The 14,098-nt window shown below is 36.9% G+C and overlaps 1 protein-coding gene across 1 annotated transcript; it reads right to left on the bottom strand.

Moving 5' to 3' along the window:
- Positions 1-5,001: 5,001 nt before the first annotated feature.
- Positions 5,002-13,832, bottom strand: LOC142357741 (uncharacterized; the record flags this gene model as incomplete). Its single annotated transcript, XM_075409285.1, has 4 exons — positions 13,541-13,832; positions 7,926-8,174; positions 5,777-6,067; positions 5,002-5,169 (listed from the first exon to the last, which is right to left on the bottom strand). Coding segments are annotated over exons 1-4 (1,000 nt in total), but the record flags the coding sequence as incomplete, so codon positions are not given.
- Positions 13,833-14,098: the final 266 nt, after the last annotated feature.

Genomic DNA, 14,098 nt, shown 5'->3' with positions numbered 1-14,098 from the left:
GAAAATATTAGTGTTATATCAGAAGGGTTTAACTGCATTCAATTACTGACGTGTTTTGCTTTCGCTTGCGTGATTTTGGGGGTCTTTACCATTATAGCCGTATTCATTATTTTTGTGTGGGGGTTCCGGGGGAGGGGGGCTTCAATGAGAAAGACCTAAACTTCTAGCAGCAGTCACATCAACTATCTACTCTTTACGATTTGATTTGTATTAGCATCAAATTAAAGCTGTCCAGTCGTACCAGTTGTAGTTTTGGCTCTTTCCAATTAAATAATGATATATGCATATAAGAATTTCTCCCACGGGGTCTATTTCATAATAGCCCCTCCCTCTCAAATTAGCTGGCCTTTAACGTAGAAAGCCCTCCTCATTAAGTCAAGGTAATCAAAATTCATTTGATTGCTAGATGTCATAGTATTAAGATTAATAGCCTGAAGTTTAGAGTCTGAACTAAGTATAATTGATAGCCACCCTCACCTTCTCCGTCGGCTATCTTAGTGGGCCTATTTTTTTACAAACCAAATAAATTGGATTTTTTTTATTGCTCTGACTTTTCACAATCCAAAGAATGTGGATTGTATCTTGCTGCATATTTGTATAATGAATGTTACCACAGGGTTGTTATCGCCACCGGGAGGTTATCAAACTCCGAGGCTAAGCCACAATGTTATGATGACTTCGAGAGCGATAAAAACCATGTGGTAAATTTTTTTCAGCACCTGTTGCAATCATTTCAAAATTGAACAGTTTTATTGGTTTTATTTTTCTGAACATCCTTTTTTCATTTTTTGTGAACAATTACACTTTCAAATGTAATTTATATTTCTTCAGATCTGTTCTTCTTTCTGTCCTCATGCCCCCCCGGTGCTAGGACAATAGATCGAAAGACAACATATCGAAAGCCAAAATTGGGACAAAAGATCGAAAATTAAATTATTCAATTTGCGTATTGGCCAATCAGTTTCGAGCGCTCAGTTATTATACAGCATATAACATGTTCTGTTGTGATATTTAGTTCGGTTGTGATAGCTTACTGACTTTGAACTACGCAACAGAAAAAAAGTGCGGTTGGGGGGGGGGGGTCAGATTTTTACTAGATCGTCTTCAAAATGGTGCTTGAATTTTGCAAATCGACACTTTTTGATTTTTGCTTGATATATTTGTTTCGCCTTGTCATTGCTTATCGTTTTGCTTGTGAAGACAAAAATCTATGCTAGGTTACTGACCTTAACCCAAGCAACTGAAAAAGTGCGGTTGACGGGGGGGTCAGATTTTTACAAGATCGTCTTCAAAATGGTGCTTGAATTTTGCAAATAGACATTTTTTAATTCTTGCTTGATGTATTTGTTTCGCCTTGTCATTGCTTATCGTTTTGTTTTTGAAGACAAAAATCTATGCTAGGTTACTGAAGTGTCTTATGCTACTGAAAAAGTGCGGTTGGGGGGTCAAATTTTTACAAGATTGTCTTCAAAATGGTGCTTGAATTTTGCAAATCGACAATTTCTTTCGTTTTCATAGCTGGATATGTTTTTTCTCAATGTCGTTCCTTATCGCTATGTTTGTGAAGACAAAAATCTATGCTAGGTTACTGACTTGGATTCAGACTACTCGAAAAGTGCGGTTGGGGGGGGGTCAAATTTTTACAACATGGTCTCCAAAATGATGCTTGAATCCTGAAAATCGACTTTTTTTTTCGTTTTTATAACTTGATATATTTGTTCTCCTTGTCATTGCTTATCTTTTTGTTTGTGAAAACAAAAATCTATGCTAAGTTACTGACTTTAACTCAGGCTACTGGAAAAGTGCGGTTGGGGGGGGGGTCAAATTTTTACAACATGGTCTTCAAAATGGTGCTTGAATTCTGAAAATGGACTTTTTTTTCGTTTTTATAGCTTGATATATTTTTCTTCTTGCCATTGCTTACCGTTTTGTTTGTGAAAACAAAACTCTACGCTAGGTTACTGAATTTGTCTCAGGCTAATCAAAAAGTTTGGTTGGAGGCTCAAATTTTTACAAGATCGTCTTCAAAATGGTGCTTGAATTTTGCAAATCGACAATTTCTTTCGTTTTTATAGCTTGATATATTTTTTCTCCTTGTCATTGCTTATCGTTTTGTTTGTGAAGAAAAAAATCTATGCTAGGTACCTGGCCTTAACCCAGGCAACTGAAAAAGTGCGGTTGGGGGGGGTCAAATTTTTACAACATGGTCTTCAAAATGGTGCTTGAATTCTGAAAATCGACTTTTTTTGTTTTTATAGCTTGATAAATTTTTCTCTCCTTGTCATTGCTCATCGTTTTGTTTGTGAAGACAAAAATCTAAGCATTGTTACTGACTTTGAATCAGGCTACTGAAAAAGTGCGGTTGGGGGGTCAAAATTTCAAAAGATGATGTTCAAAACGGTGCTTGAAGTTTGCAAATACGCATTTTATAGCTTGATAAATATTTGTTCTCCTTGTAAATGCTTATTCTAATGTTTGCGAAGAACAAAAAGTGTGCTTAGTTGCTGACCCCCACTCAGGCTATTGAAAACGTCCGGTTTGGGTGGTCGAAATTTTACTAAATCAACTTGAAAAAGCGCTGTTGATATTTAAATCGCATTGTGATATCATATCTCACCATTCTGCTTTATCTCATCAACATCAGCAATTAAATTATTCAACTTTTTTTAACTTTTAAGTAACCCAATTCAGGTCCCACTGTTAATTATCAGCGTAATTATTTAATAATAAAAATCATTGGAGTTAGCATAGAATACATTTTGACACCCCTCAGGTTAGCATAGAATACATTTTGACACCCCTCAGGTTAGCATACAATACAATTTGACACCCCTCAGGTAAGCATAGAATACATTTTGACACCCCTCAGGTAAGCATAGAATACTTTTGACACCCTGCAGGTAAGCATAGAACACCTTTTAACACGATGCAGGTGAGCACAGTTTGAGCAAGAGGAGCACAGAATTGAGCATGTATTCATTTCAAATGAAATTACATGCGATGCACTAAATTACATGCACTAAATTACAGCAGAAAGATGAGAGAGAAATGTTGATAGGCAATTGAAAGCGCATAAACAGCTCAAGTGGTTTGATCAGGTGCCTAATTATAGCTGTAATTACCTCTAGGCATAATTACCCCAGACTGTTATGAAAACTGGTAATTGCGGCAGCATCCGTTGATCAGCCCTAGCCATGCTTTGTCAAGTATTTGCAAAACAATGAAAAGAAGTCTGCTAACTAAGGTCGAAATCTTTTTCTGAAAAATCGTGCTGATCATGTCCAAAAGTGACATGATCAGTCACTTGGTCAGACCAATTTGAAGGAATGGAAAATAATGATTCAGGGCTGATTTTCTAGTACTACTAAGTCCGGGTTATTATTATTACTATTATTATTATTATTATTATTACTATTATTTTTATTATTATTCTTACTATCATTATTTTGCTCCATTTGCGAATACTTTTAAAGACAATAAATTGTTTCTTGATGCACAGGCAGGAATATGATGAAATTAGAATTGAAACAGGGCGCAAATACTGGAGTTGATCTGAAGTTGTTTGTTCACGCTGGTAATTGTTACTTGTTGTAATTAAAGCTGAGCAATTTTTTAACACACTGCCTATGAAGCTGCTAATTGCTGTAGAGTCCTTTGATCGGCCTAAGCCATAGACGGCTCCAAGCAAAGGAAATCAATGATTCAACAGTGACTTCGAAAAGGAATTAGATCCGGGTGTGTTGGCAACATAACAACGGCTTATAAAAAAGAAAAAAATGCTTCATTTTCTCGTTCAATTTGTTTTTGTTTGACTTTTTTCAACAGATTGTTAGATTTAAATGTTATATATTATTAACGCAAATAGCAGATTTATTAATCAAATATGCTTTTTTCCCTGGTGGATTTTTTTTGAACTTCAAAAATTAGCATTACTTTTCTAATACTTTTATTCAGATTGGGCAGAACGTTTATCCTGTCCGAAAGTGTGATTTCAATCAGAAATTTGAGTTATTTGACAAAATAGATGCTTATTGTATGACCGGAGATCTCGTATAGGCTTCCCGTAGGTCAAATGGCAAACCTATAAGAAACATCTGGTCGGATGGTAAGCTTCTAAGAAATTGTAAGTTGTTTGTTGAATAAAGATTGGTGGCAGAAAAAATTGCAGCTGAATCAGTCCAGAGACATTCTGATTTTTAGGATGGCCACTACTCTGTTCACGTCACAATTTACAATTGCCATTCTGTTTTTTGAGTAAAATTCGCTTCATGAGAAAAATATGTTCAGCTTAACTCTCGCCAACAGGTTTTGCTTTATATGCGATTCGAACTTCCGCGTCGGTACTTGTAATATTTAATTTGCGTAACAAGTCGTAACCACTGAGCTAAATGGATTTTTTGTTAATTGCCTAAAAACAGGGTTAATTATAAATAGTGTGTATACTACTATAGTAATTACCAGTTATAAACTACAAAAGTAGCTTGGGCGAACGCTAGGACATCAATATAATCATAATGAAGAAAAATGCACATAAAGAACTTTATAAAATTTTAAAACTTAAAAATTTTCTGGAGATGCAATGTTTCAGAACTGAGTTGAGTTTTTACTCTTGAAATGCGCTGAAAACTCAAGTTCGGGTAAGAACTTAAAAGTCTTTGGCAAGATAAACATGTAAGGCGATGCATGTTTTTACAGGTTAACCATGTGTACTCCTTCTATGTATATGAACAGAAAAATATTAAATAAAAAAACAAAACATTTATTCGGTCACATAATTTTGCTATATTTTTTTCCCATTCATCAGCTGAAATGTGATAAAAAGTGTCGTACTCTAAAATACGTAATGATTCGTATAGTATCACTTACGATGCAGTTGGACTATAATCACATCGGGTGTTTTAACAATTTGAACCTCGAAAGTGAAACACGACGACGACAAATAATACAACTACAACAAGAAACAATTTCCAGTTGTAAGATTTTGAATAATATATCTCCTACCGTCTCTGTCGGCCGATGTCCTTGTGAACAAAAGATCATTCACAAACACTTCATAGCTATCTTCGTCTGAGGCATTCACGAAAGATGGATCAGCAATCCATTGTACTCTACACACTGATGACGTCACACATGTGGAGGTCACGCCGGTCGGGGTAGCCGAGAGAGAGACTAGATGAAACGAAAAAGGAAAGAAGGTCACAAAAGAATTTAACCAGTGTGAATACAATATAGATCTTTACCATTTTAGCCCCCCCCCCCCCCAAAAAAAATCAAGCCCTCAATATACTAGATTTACGTTCGGTAATTGCGGGTCTTAAGACAGGCAAGGACTCAATTTTTGACAGAGCTCGAGATGACATAGCTAGTTTTTTTAGATTTTAAAAAAATTTCTTATACACAAGCATGTCTGGATGAAAATGTGGTAAGCTTAGCCAGACTTATAGAAAAACGGTGTAGTAAAGTTTTATTTCAGTTACTAGGACCCCGTAACTACGGTTCAGCGGCAATCAGTACAGATTCAGAACAATTTCAGAGACTTTTCAGGTTTTAGTAATGATTTAGAAAGATTTCAGAACCAACTGTGAAGTGATTTCTGAATTTCTCTGAATCAGAGCAAAATTCAGAGAATATATTCTGTATTCTTCTGAGCCAGAAAATAATTCAGAATGAATAATCACTGAATTAGCTCTGAATCAGACAAATTCAGTGTAAAATGTGACCTGAATTAGACTCTGGCTCAGTACTGAATTTGCCCTAGAGTTAAGTAAGGGACTACCTAGTTTGGCAGGGGCAGTTGTCGTTGAACCCATTGGGGAAACAGAAGTGGATTGACCCGCTGGTGGATGGGTTGTTGGGTAGAAGGGTACTACACCCATAGTTGGATTCATGGGGTTATAAGGTCCAAAAGTAGATGGGTACACCGGTATATGGGCCGGCGCTTGAGTGCTTTGGTGTTGGTTGAACTGCATTCCAAATGCAGTAGTTGGTGAAAAAAATGCAGCTGGTATTGCAACATAGATAGCATGTGATGAAACTTCCCCCTGGTAGCAATTTTTTCTCCAGTTGACTAAAACAGGCCGGGGTGCAGTGCCAGACTGAAGCGGCTTTTCATAAAAATGCTTTATCAATAATCATTGGCGGGTGGGGGGGCGAACGCGTATTAAATCAGTATGATATCAAGACTTCGGTTTAGACTGACAAGATTTCAAACATTTGCGTCATCATAGTTCCGAAACATTATAAGTTTCCCCTGTACCGTTATTGACTTGGAATTGAGTCCTGCTGGGTCCATTCATTTTTTGGGGTGGGGTGGGGTGGGCTGTTAAGTTTTGGATCCGAATTATATGTAAAAGACATGGTCAAAAAATATTAACAAATGTCAGAGGTTCACTCAATGCTCTTTAATCAGTGCTAGCTTTGCTCTGGAATGTTTCAATTGAGCAAAAAATAGAGGAAAAGTGTCTAATCATTTCTTTAAAAATTATAGAGATCCCTCATCATGTCTTAAAATCCGCACAGTAGAACTTGATGCACTCGATGAATCAATGTAATTTCATGGAAACATTTCCATTGACTGAAAGATTACAGGAACTATGCTTTTGCTATACACAGCGAACATACAATGTATTAAATTAATATTAGGCACGCAAATTTTATGTAACTTTTTGCACAGGTACATTGGTTGGCTCAAGGATTGCAAGATTACTTCCTATCATTATCGGAAATAACCTAGTAAACTTCTATAATTTTGACATGTAGAAGCCGCAGCATTGAAACGAACTAAGATTAGGTAGTGATTTGGAGTTGGGTTCACAACTGTGCAGTACTGACAAACTTATCAGTACTGCACAGTTGTGAACCCAACTCCAAACCTTTACCTAATCATAAATCGTTCTAATGCCGCGCCTTCTACATGTCAAAGTTTATTAGATTATTTCCTATCTCGATAGGAAAAAATCTTGCAATTCTTGAGCCAACCAATGTATCTGTGCAGAAATTCACATAAAATTTGCTCGTCCAAAAATAATTTAATACATTGTATAATCGCTGTATATAACAAAAGCATAATTCCTGTAAATTTTCAGCCAATAAGAAAGGTTTCTATGAATTTACCTTGATCCATCGATTGCAATATTGCCTTCTGTGAGTTATTATAGTCTAATCTGTACAAACGGATTTTACTTGTTGTACTGTGTGGAATTTAAGACACGTTGAGGGATATCTATGTTTTCTATAGAAATGATTAGACACTCTTCCCTTGTTTTTTGCCCAATTGAAACATGCCAGAGCAAAGCTCGCCCTGATGTGAAAGCAATCACTGAACGTTTGACCTTTTTTCACATTCTTTTGATCGTTTAGTTCGTCGTATATTTCGGGTGTTCAACTTAACACCCTCCAAACCCCCTAAAAACCAAACGGACCCAGCAGGACCCAATTTCAAGTCAATAACGGTACAGGGGAAGTACAAAAATTGCGGTGAAAAAAAACAACTTTTCACCGCTTATCTTATATATTTTTCCGATTCTTTTCTCGTCCCGGGTCGAGAAAAGAATCGGAAAAATATATAAGATAAGCGGTGAAAAGTTGTTTTTTTTCACCGCAATTTTTGTACATAACGAATGCGGTGAATGCGTTGAAATTATGTAATTTCACCGCTACCAGGCCAAAATTTTTTTCACCTCATTCAGCGCCTGATTTATGTAATTTCACCGCATTCACCGCTTATCTTGCAGAATTTGCCGCATTCACCGCTTATCTTACATAAGTTTGCGTTGAATGGCGGTGACACCTCGACCCGGGTTTCATATGATTGATAAATGAACTGTTTCTTTCTCGACTAACATGTTAAGTCTACGTTTTGTCGTTTCTACAAAATAAGGACTGAATTTACTAATTATAATTGACTATAAGACAAGTTGACTTACCAGTAGATATATTACCACCAATCGACAGGCTAACGATGAAGTATAGCCCAAGATCTGCAGTTAGGTTACTGAAGACGACAGAAAATTCGGGTGACTCCACTTTCTGGACAGATAATTGGGTTCCGTTTACATTCTTCAATTCAACAGTGAGGATTTCGTAATCGAAGTGGGTGTAAGATAAGGAGCTGGTGGAAATATTCACAGTCGAGGAGTTGATTTTGTCTAGTTGCACATCAGGTGTAGGTGGGGCTGAAAAAAATCAGGTCATGTCCTCATTTACAATTCAGAGAATTATTGGTGACTAAACAAAAGTAGACCTAGAAGTCACTAGGGTTCGATTTGTCTTCGAAGATCACGAAAACATTTGAAAAGATCTTAAAAAAAGGCAGCGGCCCAGCATAATTCAAACTAGCAACTGTTTTCAAAACTTCCAAGGTTGAGGTTCAGACCCAAATCGCCTCATGATCAGACCCAATTGAGCGCACACCCGTGTGTTCTCAGATCTAAATTACAGGGTCTGGACGGACGTTCGAGCGCACTAGAGTCTGGACCATGGTCTGAAGTTGGTCTGGTCAGAAGTCAATTTGGTCTGAAGGGTCTGACCATAGGCGTATTAGAGCGCACTGGAGTCTGATCATAAACGGTTCGAACGCAACTGGGTCTGATCAGGGACAATTTCGAGAGCATTTTGTTTCATTTTTCAATGTTTTTTCTACTGAGAGATGTTGGCTCTGCTAAGAGTCAACAATAAAGCAGCGTTCGGATTATAGACTCACCTGAACTCCGACAGTTCTGATAAGAAAAAAAAGAGTCCAGCTGATAGCAGGTGCCAGTCCCCTTCAGAGGAAATTTTAGATAACTGAAGACCACTATGTTTCTTATGGTAAGCTGTCTAAACTCATCTCTAGTGTAAAAAATATACACTAATTGGTATAATATATAAAATTTGTTCTCACTAGTTGGGTTTCGTTTTCCTTAGCAGTACTTTTATGATGGGTTTTTCCTTAGATGACTTAAAATTGCAAAAAATCAGTAGTAAGGTGTCTTACTGGGCACGCAACGGGGGGGGGGACATTTGGGTGTTACTGTGTTCGCAACGGGGGGGACACGAAAAAATTTTTCGAAAAGTTGATTGTTTTTGGCGTTTTGGCAGGAGCGGTGGAAAACGCCAAAAACTGTCGCCTTTTCGAAAAATTTTTTCGTGTCCCCCCCCCCCCGTTGCGAACACAGTAACACCCAAATGTCCCCCCCCCCCGTTGCGTGCCCAGTAAGACACATTTTTGGCAAATTTCTGATTTTTTTGACGTTTTTTTTGATAGGTTTGGTTTGTTTTATATGTTAGTCGGGAAATAGCACTGCTGTTCCAGTGGTTGTCATTTTGTAATCAGCCCAGGTGAGCCTCATCCTTAAAAAAAAGTTTTTTGAAAAAATAATTGAAAAAAAATTAAAAATTCAAAGTGTTAAATTTGCATGAATTGTATTTTGCGCTGGGTTTCAGGTCTCAAAGGCGATTTTTTGTTGACCTCATCTCACCTGGTGGGCCTAATCACCGAAAAAAAAACTAAGAAAAATTTTGGGAAAATTCAAAAATTTTGAAGTACTAAAATTGTGTGAAATGAATTTTGCGCTGGGTTTCAGGTCTCAAAGGCGATTTTTTGTTGACCTCATCTCACCTGGTGGGCCTTATCATTGAAAAAAAAACTTCGAAAAATTTTGGGAAAATTCAAAAATTCTGAAGTACTAGAATTGTGTGAAATGAATTTTGCGCTGGGTTTCAGGTCTCAAAGGCGATTTTTTGTTGACCTCATCTCACCTGGTGGGCCTAATCCCGAAATAAAAACTTCGAAAAATTTTGGTAAAATTCAAAAATTTTGAATTACTAAAATTGTGTGAAATGAATTTTGCTCTGGGTTTCAGGTCTCAAAGAAGATTTTTTGTTGACCTCATCTCACCTGGTGGGCCTAATCATCGAAAAAAAAAACTTCGAAAAATTTTGGGAAAATTCAAAAATTTTGAAGTATTAAAATTGTGTGAAACACAATTTGCGCTGGGTTGCAGGTGTTAATGTTAATTTTTTGTGGACTTCATTTTACCTGGTACTAAGATTATATCAAATGTTTTATATCCAAAAACTGTCATCAATAGGTTGTTGACTGTTTGTAGTATTCCTTATGTCTGTTACTATCAGTCAGTCCTCTCAAATACTCTTATAACCCTTTATTTGATGATGCATGAGAACAAAATATAGTAATAGGCAAGGAGGTGAGTGGTTGTTGCTATGAATGTGCTGTTGTTAGAACTCTCTGTGTCATCAATTTATTTTTAGAATACAATGTATACTATGACTAACTACTATAGTTACTGCCGAAGGTCATTATACACGAGTAGTTGTCGTATTCCATTGTGATTGGGAGACCGATCGACCGAGAGTGTCAATGATTTGTTTTTGAATAAGTTTACATGTTCAACTGTCTGCATTGGGTGGTTTTGTTATTACAGTTTAACACAGTACTTGTATAGCAATAGAGCAAACTTATAAGAATTTGTTTGAGTTTCAGTTTGAGTTTGATTTGTGAACAAACTATGCCAGCGGTTGACAATTGTTCCTTCTTTGACTTTTCTCACAATATTACGTGTACAGAAAAACGCTATGAAGTTGCTTGTGTGAAAACTTATGACTCTACTGGAACATATAAAACGGTAAAACTTTTAAAAAATATAACTTCCGTGATCAAACCCAAGACAACAGAAACAATTGTAACAGTGATGGTTTCAAGTTCAACCAGAGAATAACACTATCTTTAGCTGAGTTTGAAAAATTATCTCAAAGCTACAATTCACTCTGTGAAAAACTGAGGACCGGACAATCAGAAGAACCTATCAAAAAAGAACACAATAAGATAACGGGAAGGAAACGACGTTATCAGTTTGCGTTCTCACCGGAGACGAATAGGGTTAATTCAACTCAGGTTGCTGGTCGATCAAAGAAGAAAGCGAAGAAAAGTTCTGAGAGCGGCGCACAGTATTGAAAATGGTTGAGGCAATGTTTGAGCGAACACCTGAGTTCTTTCGACAGTTTTAAACGAAATTTCGCTATTTTATCTGCAGAAGTGAGCCAATATTTGATACTAAAGAAATCAACAACAGTTTTGCTTACAGTTTGCATGAGAACAACAGCTTTTGTAGAATAAAAGAACAACATTATCATGTTATTGCAGCTTTGGATCAAGTAACAGAGGCTTTCAAAAAAAATTCTTCAAAACCCTATTCTATACCTTGCCTATACACATGTTTCAGACTTCTACTCCACAAAACACAATCTGTCAACATCACTTTGCACGGTGAAACTTTTGAGAAGTTGCAGCAAGCAGTCATTTACAATCACCAACATCAGCTAGATTTATATAGCTTCAAAAGAAAGCTTCCAAATATCTTGGAACTGGAGACTGTCAAGGAGAATGTTAAAGTTCAAACTGATTTCATACCAACTTGTACTTTTAACCGATTTTTAAGTATTTATCAGAACAGTTCTTATGCAGAATTTTCAAAAATTATTGATATTATTATTAGTGGATATGGCTCCCTGAATGTTGATAATGAGAATGTAAAAACTAACTTTCGATTTGAATTAAAAAATTAATCTCACATGTTTCATTAAAAAATGAGCCATCTAGCCTCAAGGGGAAAAAGTTACGAATTTATGAAAAAAGTTGATGCTAAAAAATTTAAATTGATTGATTTGTCCTACATCATATGCTTAGCAAATCGTAGTAAATCATCATCATTCATGTAGTGTACAAAGGGATAGCTATATGTGAAAATAGTATGAGCAATATAAATACAAAAAAGTCCACACAGTTTGGAGTTTGGGCTCTGAATTGGCTGCAATCTGAGACACTGAACAACTTCTTCTTCGAAGTAGAACTGCAGCAGTCGAGGGTATACAAAATGGTAGCAATCCAGTGCTTGCCCAAGTGGATCAGCAAAGTACATTGTTTTTTTATAATTACAAATCAGTAGCCAATGACTACCCGATGATGTTGGTTTTGAGGCATTGACCACAGCAAAGCAATTATCAGGCAGTCTTGGAAAATTGTCAGCTGCAAAACTCCACAAAATTTGTGCTTCAGATGAATACATTTATTTACTAGATAAGTTATCTCAAAATTATCCATCAACAGGATATGTAATAACCGAGTTTTTGGTAACTTTTTGTTCAGAGTTGACGTAAAAAGTTGAACTTCGTTCGCCTAGGAATAAAATTTCAACGTGGTCAGCCAAAGGTGTTCTAAAAATGAGCTCCACTGAAATTGAACAATTTGTTAATTCAGGATGAATAAAATCGTGTGAAGTCTCCTGTGTTGAAGTAAGGTCGAATGCCAGAATAAAGTGATTTGGATAATCGCTAGGGGAATGCCATGACCACCTTTATCAAGAAAATCTAAAGCTTCAAGCGTGTTGAAGTAGACTCGTTGATCTGAGGTTGTTGAAATTGGTGTTCCAACAACCGGTAGTCAATTTCGATAAATTACTATTTCATTCAAATTGAATTTCTGGTAATGGAAAGGATTCGTTCTGTTGTTTCCTAAATATGACTGATTGGTTGACATTGCTATAATCATTCTTCGAAATGGTTCTTTGGAGAAGATGTCTTCTTGACTCCAACTGCGGATGCCACCATTGGCAAGAAAAGTTCTGGGCAACTTCTCCGTGTACCGATAGACAGCTGGTGTTTTTAGCAAAGTTTTTTCTATCGCAGACAACACATGATCAGCCACGGCCATTTTGCGCACGTACAGATTTGCTTCAACAATTTTTACTCTGTAATGTTTATTAGATTCGGATATGACAATTAAATCGTTTGGAGACCTTCTGAAGGAGATGCGTAGTGTAACACCACTGAAAAGATGTTTGTCACAGGTCAATATATCACTGGCCGGTTTTCCAAGTAGAGAACATTCCAGAGAGTCAGCAACTAAAGCTTTCCGCGCAGCAACATCAGTAGCTCTGTTGTCAGCTCCATCAATTTTGGCGGGTTTGTCTTCATACTAATAGCCTTGACAAACTAACCAAGTGCTCTTTGCTGTTGTTCCGGATGAGAATTCTGTTTCTATGAAAGCCTTGTGTGCGTAATTGCCGTTTGTATTTGACAATTTAACGCCCTTTGCCAAAACTGTACACTCTGAAAACAGAGAGTGCAATGCGTTATTGCTAAAATACGGCGAATCTGTGTTTGTGGCATCAGTACCAGTTCTCAAATCGGCGTCATTGGTTCTCGTGATTTTGCTTTTTATTTCAAGTTGAAACTTTTGCAAATCAATAAAGTTGTTCCTGTCGCCAACAACTTCGATTTCCAGCATTGGACCATCCGGTGAGTATGATGGACCAACTTTTTGGGTAAAAGCATTTTCAAAGGTGATCAGGAGAGGCTGCTTTTCAAACAAGTCTAGAGTTGTGTTTGTTGCCTGTGCTGGCAATAAATTAGTATTCATTTTTCACTTTGGAAAAGAAATCTGACCAACTTCTCAGTAACGGTTGTTTTCTCTGAATGATTTTTCGGGATTTGACAGGACCGCTCTGTTTCTGTTTTTTATAAACATATCCACCACGAACACCTCCAATTCGGGCTCTTGAGCCACCGACTTGTTTCTTTACCGTTTTCTGAACAGTTGATTTGAGTGCTTCTTTAGGACTCTTCTTTTTCGCTACAACGTCAACAATCTCTGGTGCCGCCTGTACAAACAGTTCTCTTCCAATCTTTTTAGCAACAGGCCACAAAAACTTTTTAGCTATCGGTATGGCCGCCCTACCAATTCCAGCCTCTAAAGGCCCGAACCCACTGCCTTGTTGACGATAGTGTCCTGCAAAGTATGGTGAAACTGATTGTTGTTGATAGTAAGCTTCCATTTAATTAAATTTTTTAAAGTTTAAAGTCAGAATAACTTTTCCTGTTCCCGTAAATGGAACAAATTTGCCAGTTTTGGTTCTCAACTGAACCTCATTACACTGAAAATTGTTTGACAACAATTTCTTATATTCCAAATTGCTAAAAACTATTCTATGCGTAGGTTCAATTTCACAAAGGCTACCGTTTTTCAGACGTTGTTTTGAATCAATGATACGAATCAGCGGAGCTTTTGTGTCTCCAATGTGTTGATACTCAATTATGTTGA

The sequence above is a fragment of the Convolutriloba macropyga genome, unplaced genomic scaffold (genome assembly GCF_964194025.1).
Source record: "Convolutriloba macropyga unplaced genomic scaffold, txConMacr16.3 SCAFFOLD_3806, whole genome shotgun sequence".
Lineage (NCBI taxonomy): Eukaryota > Metazoa > Xenacoelomorpha > Acoela > Convolutidae > Convolutriloba > Convolutriloba macropyga.
This window is presented reverse-complemented; position numbering and strand designations above follow the sequence as displayed.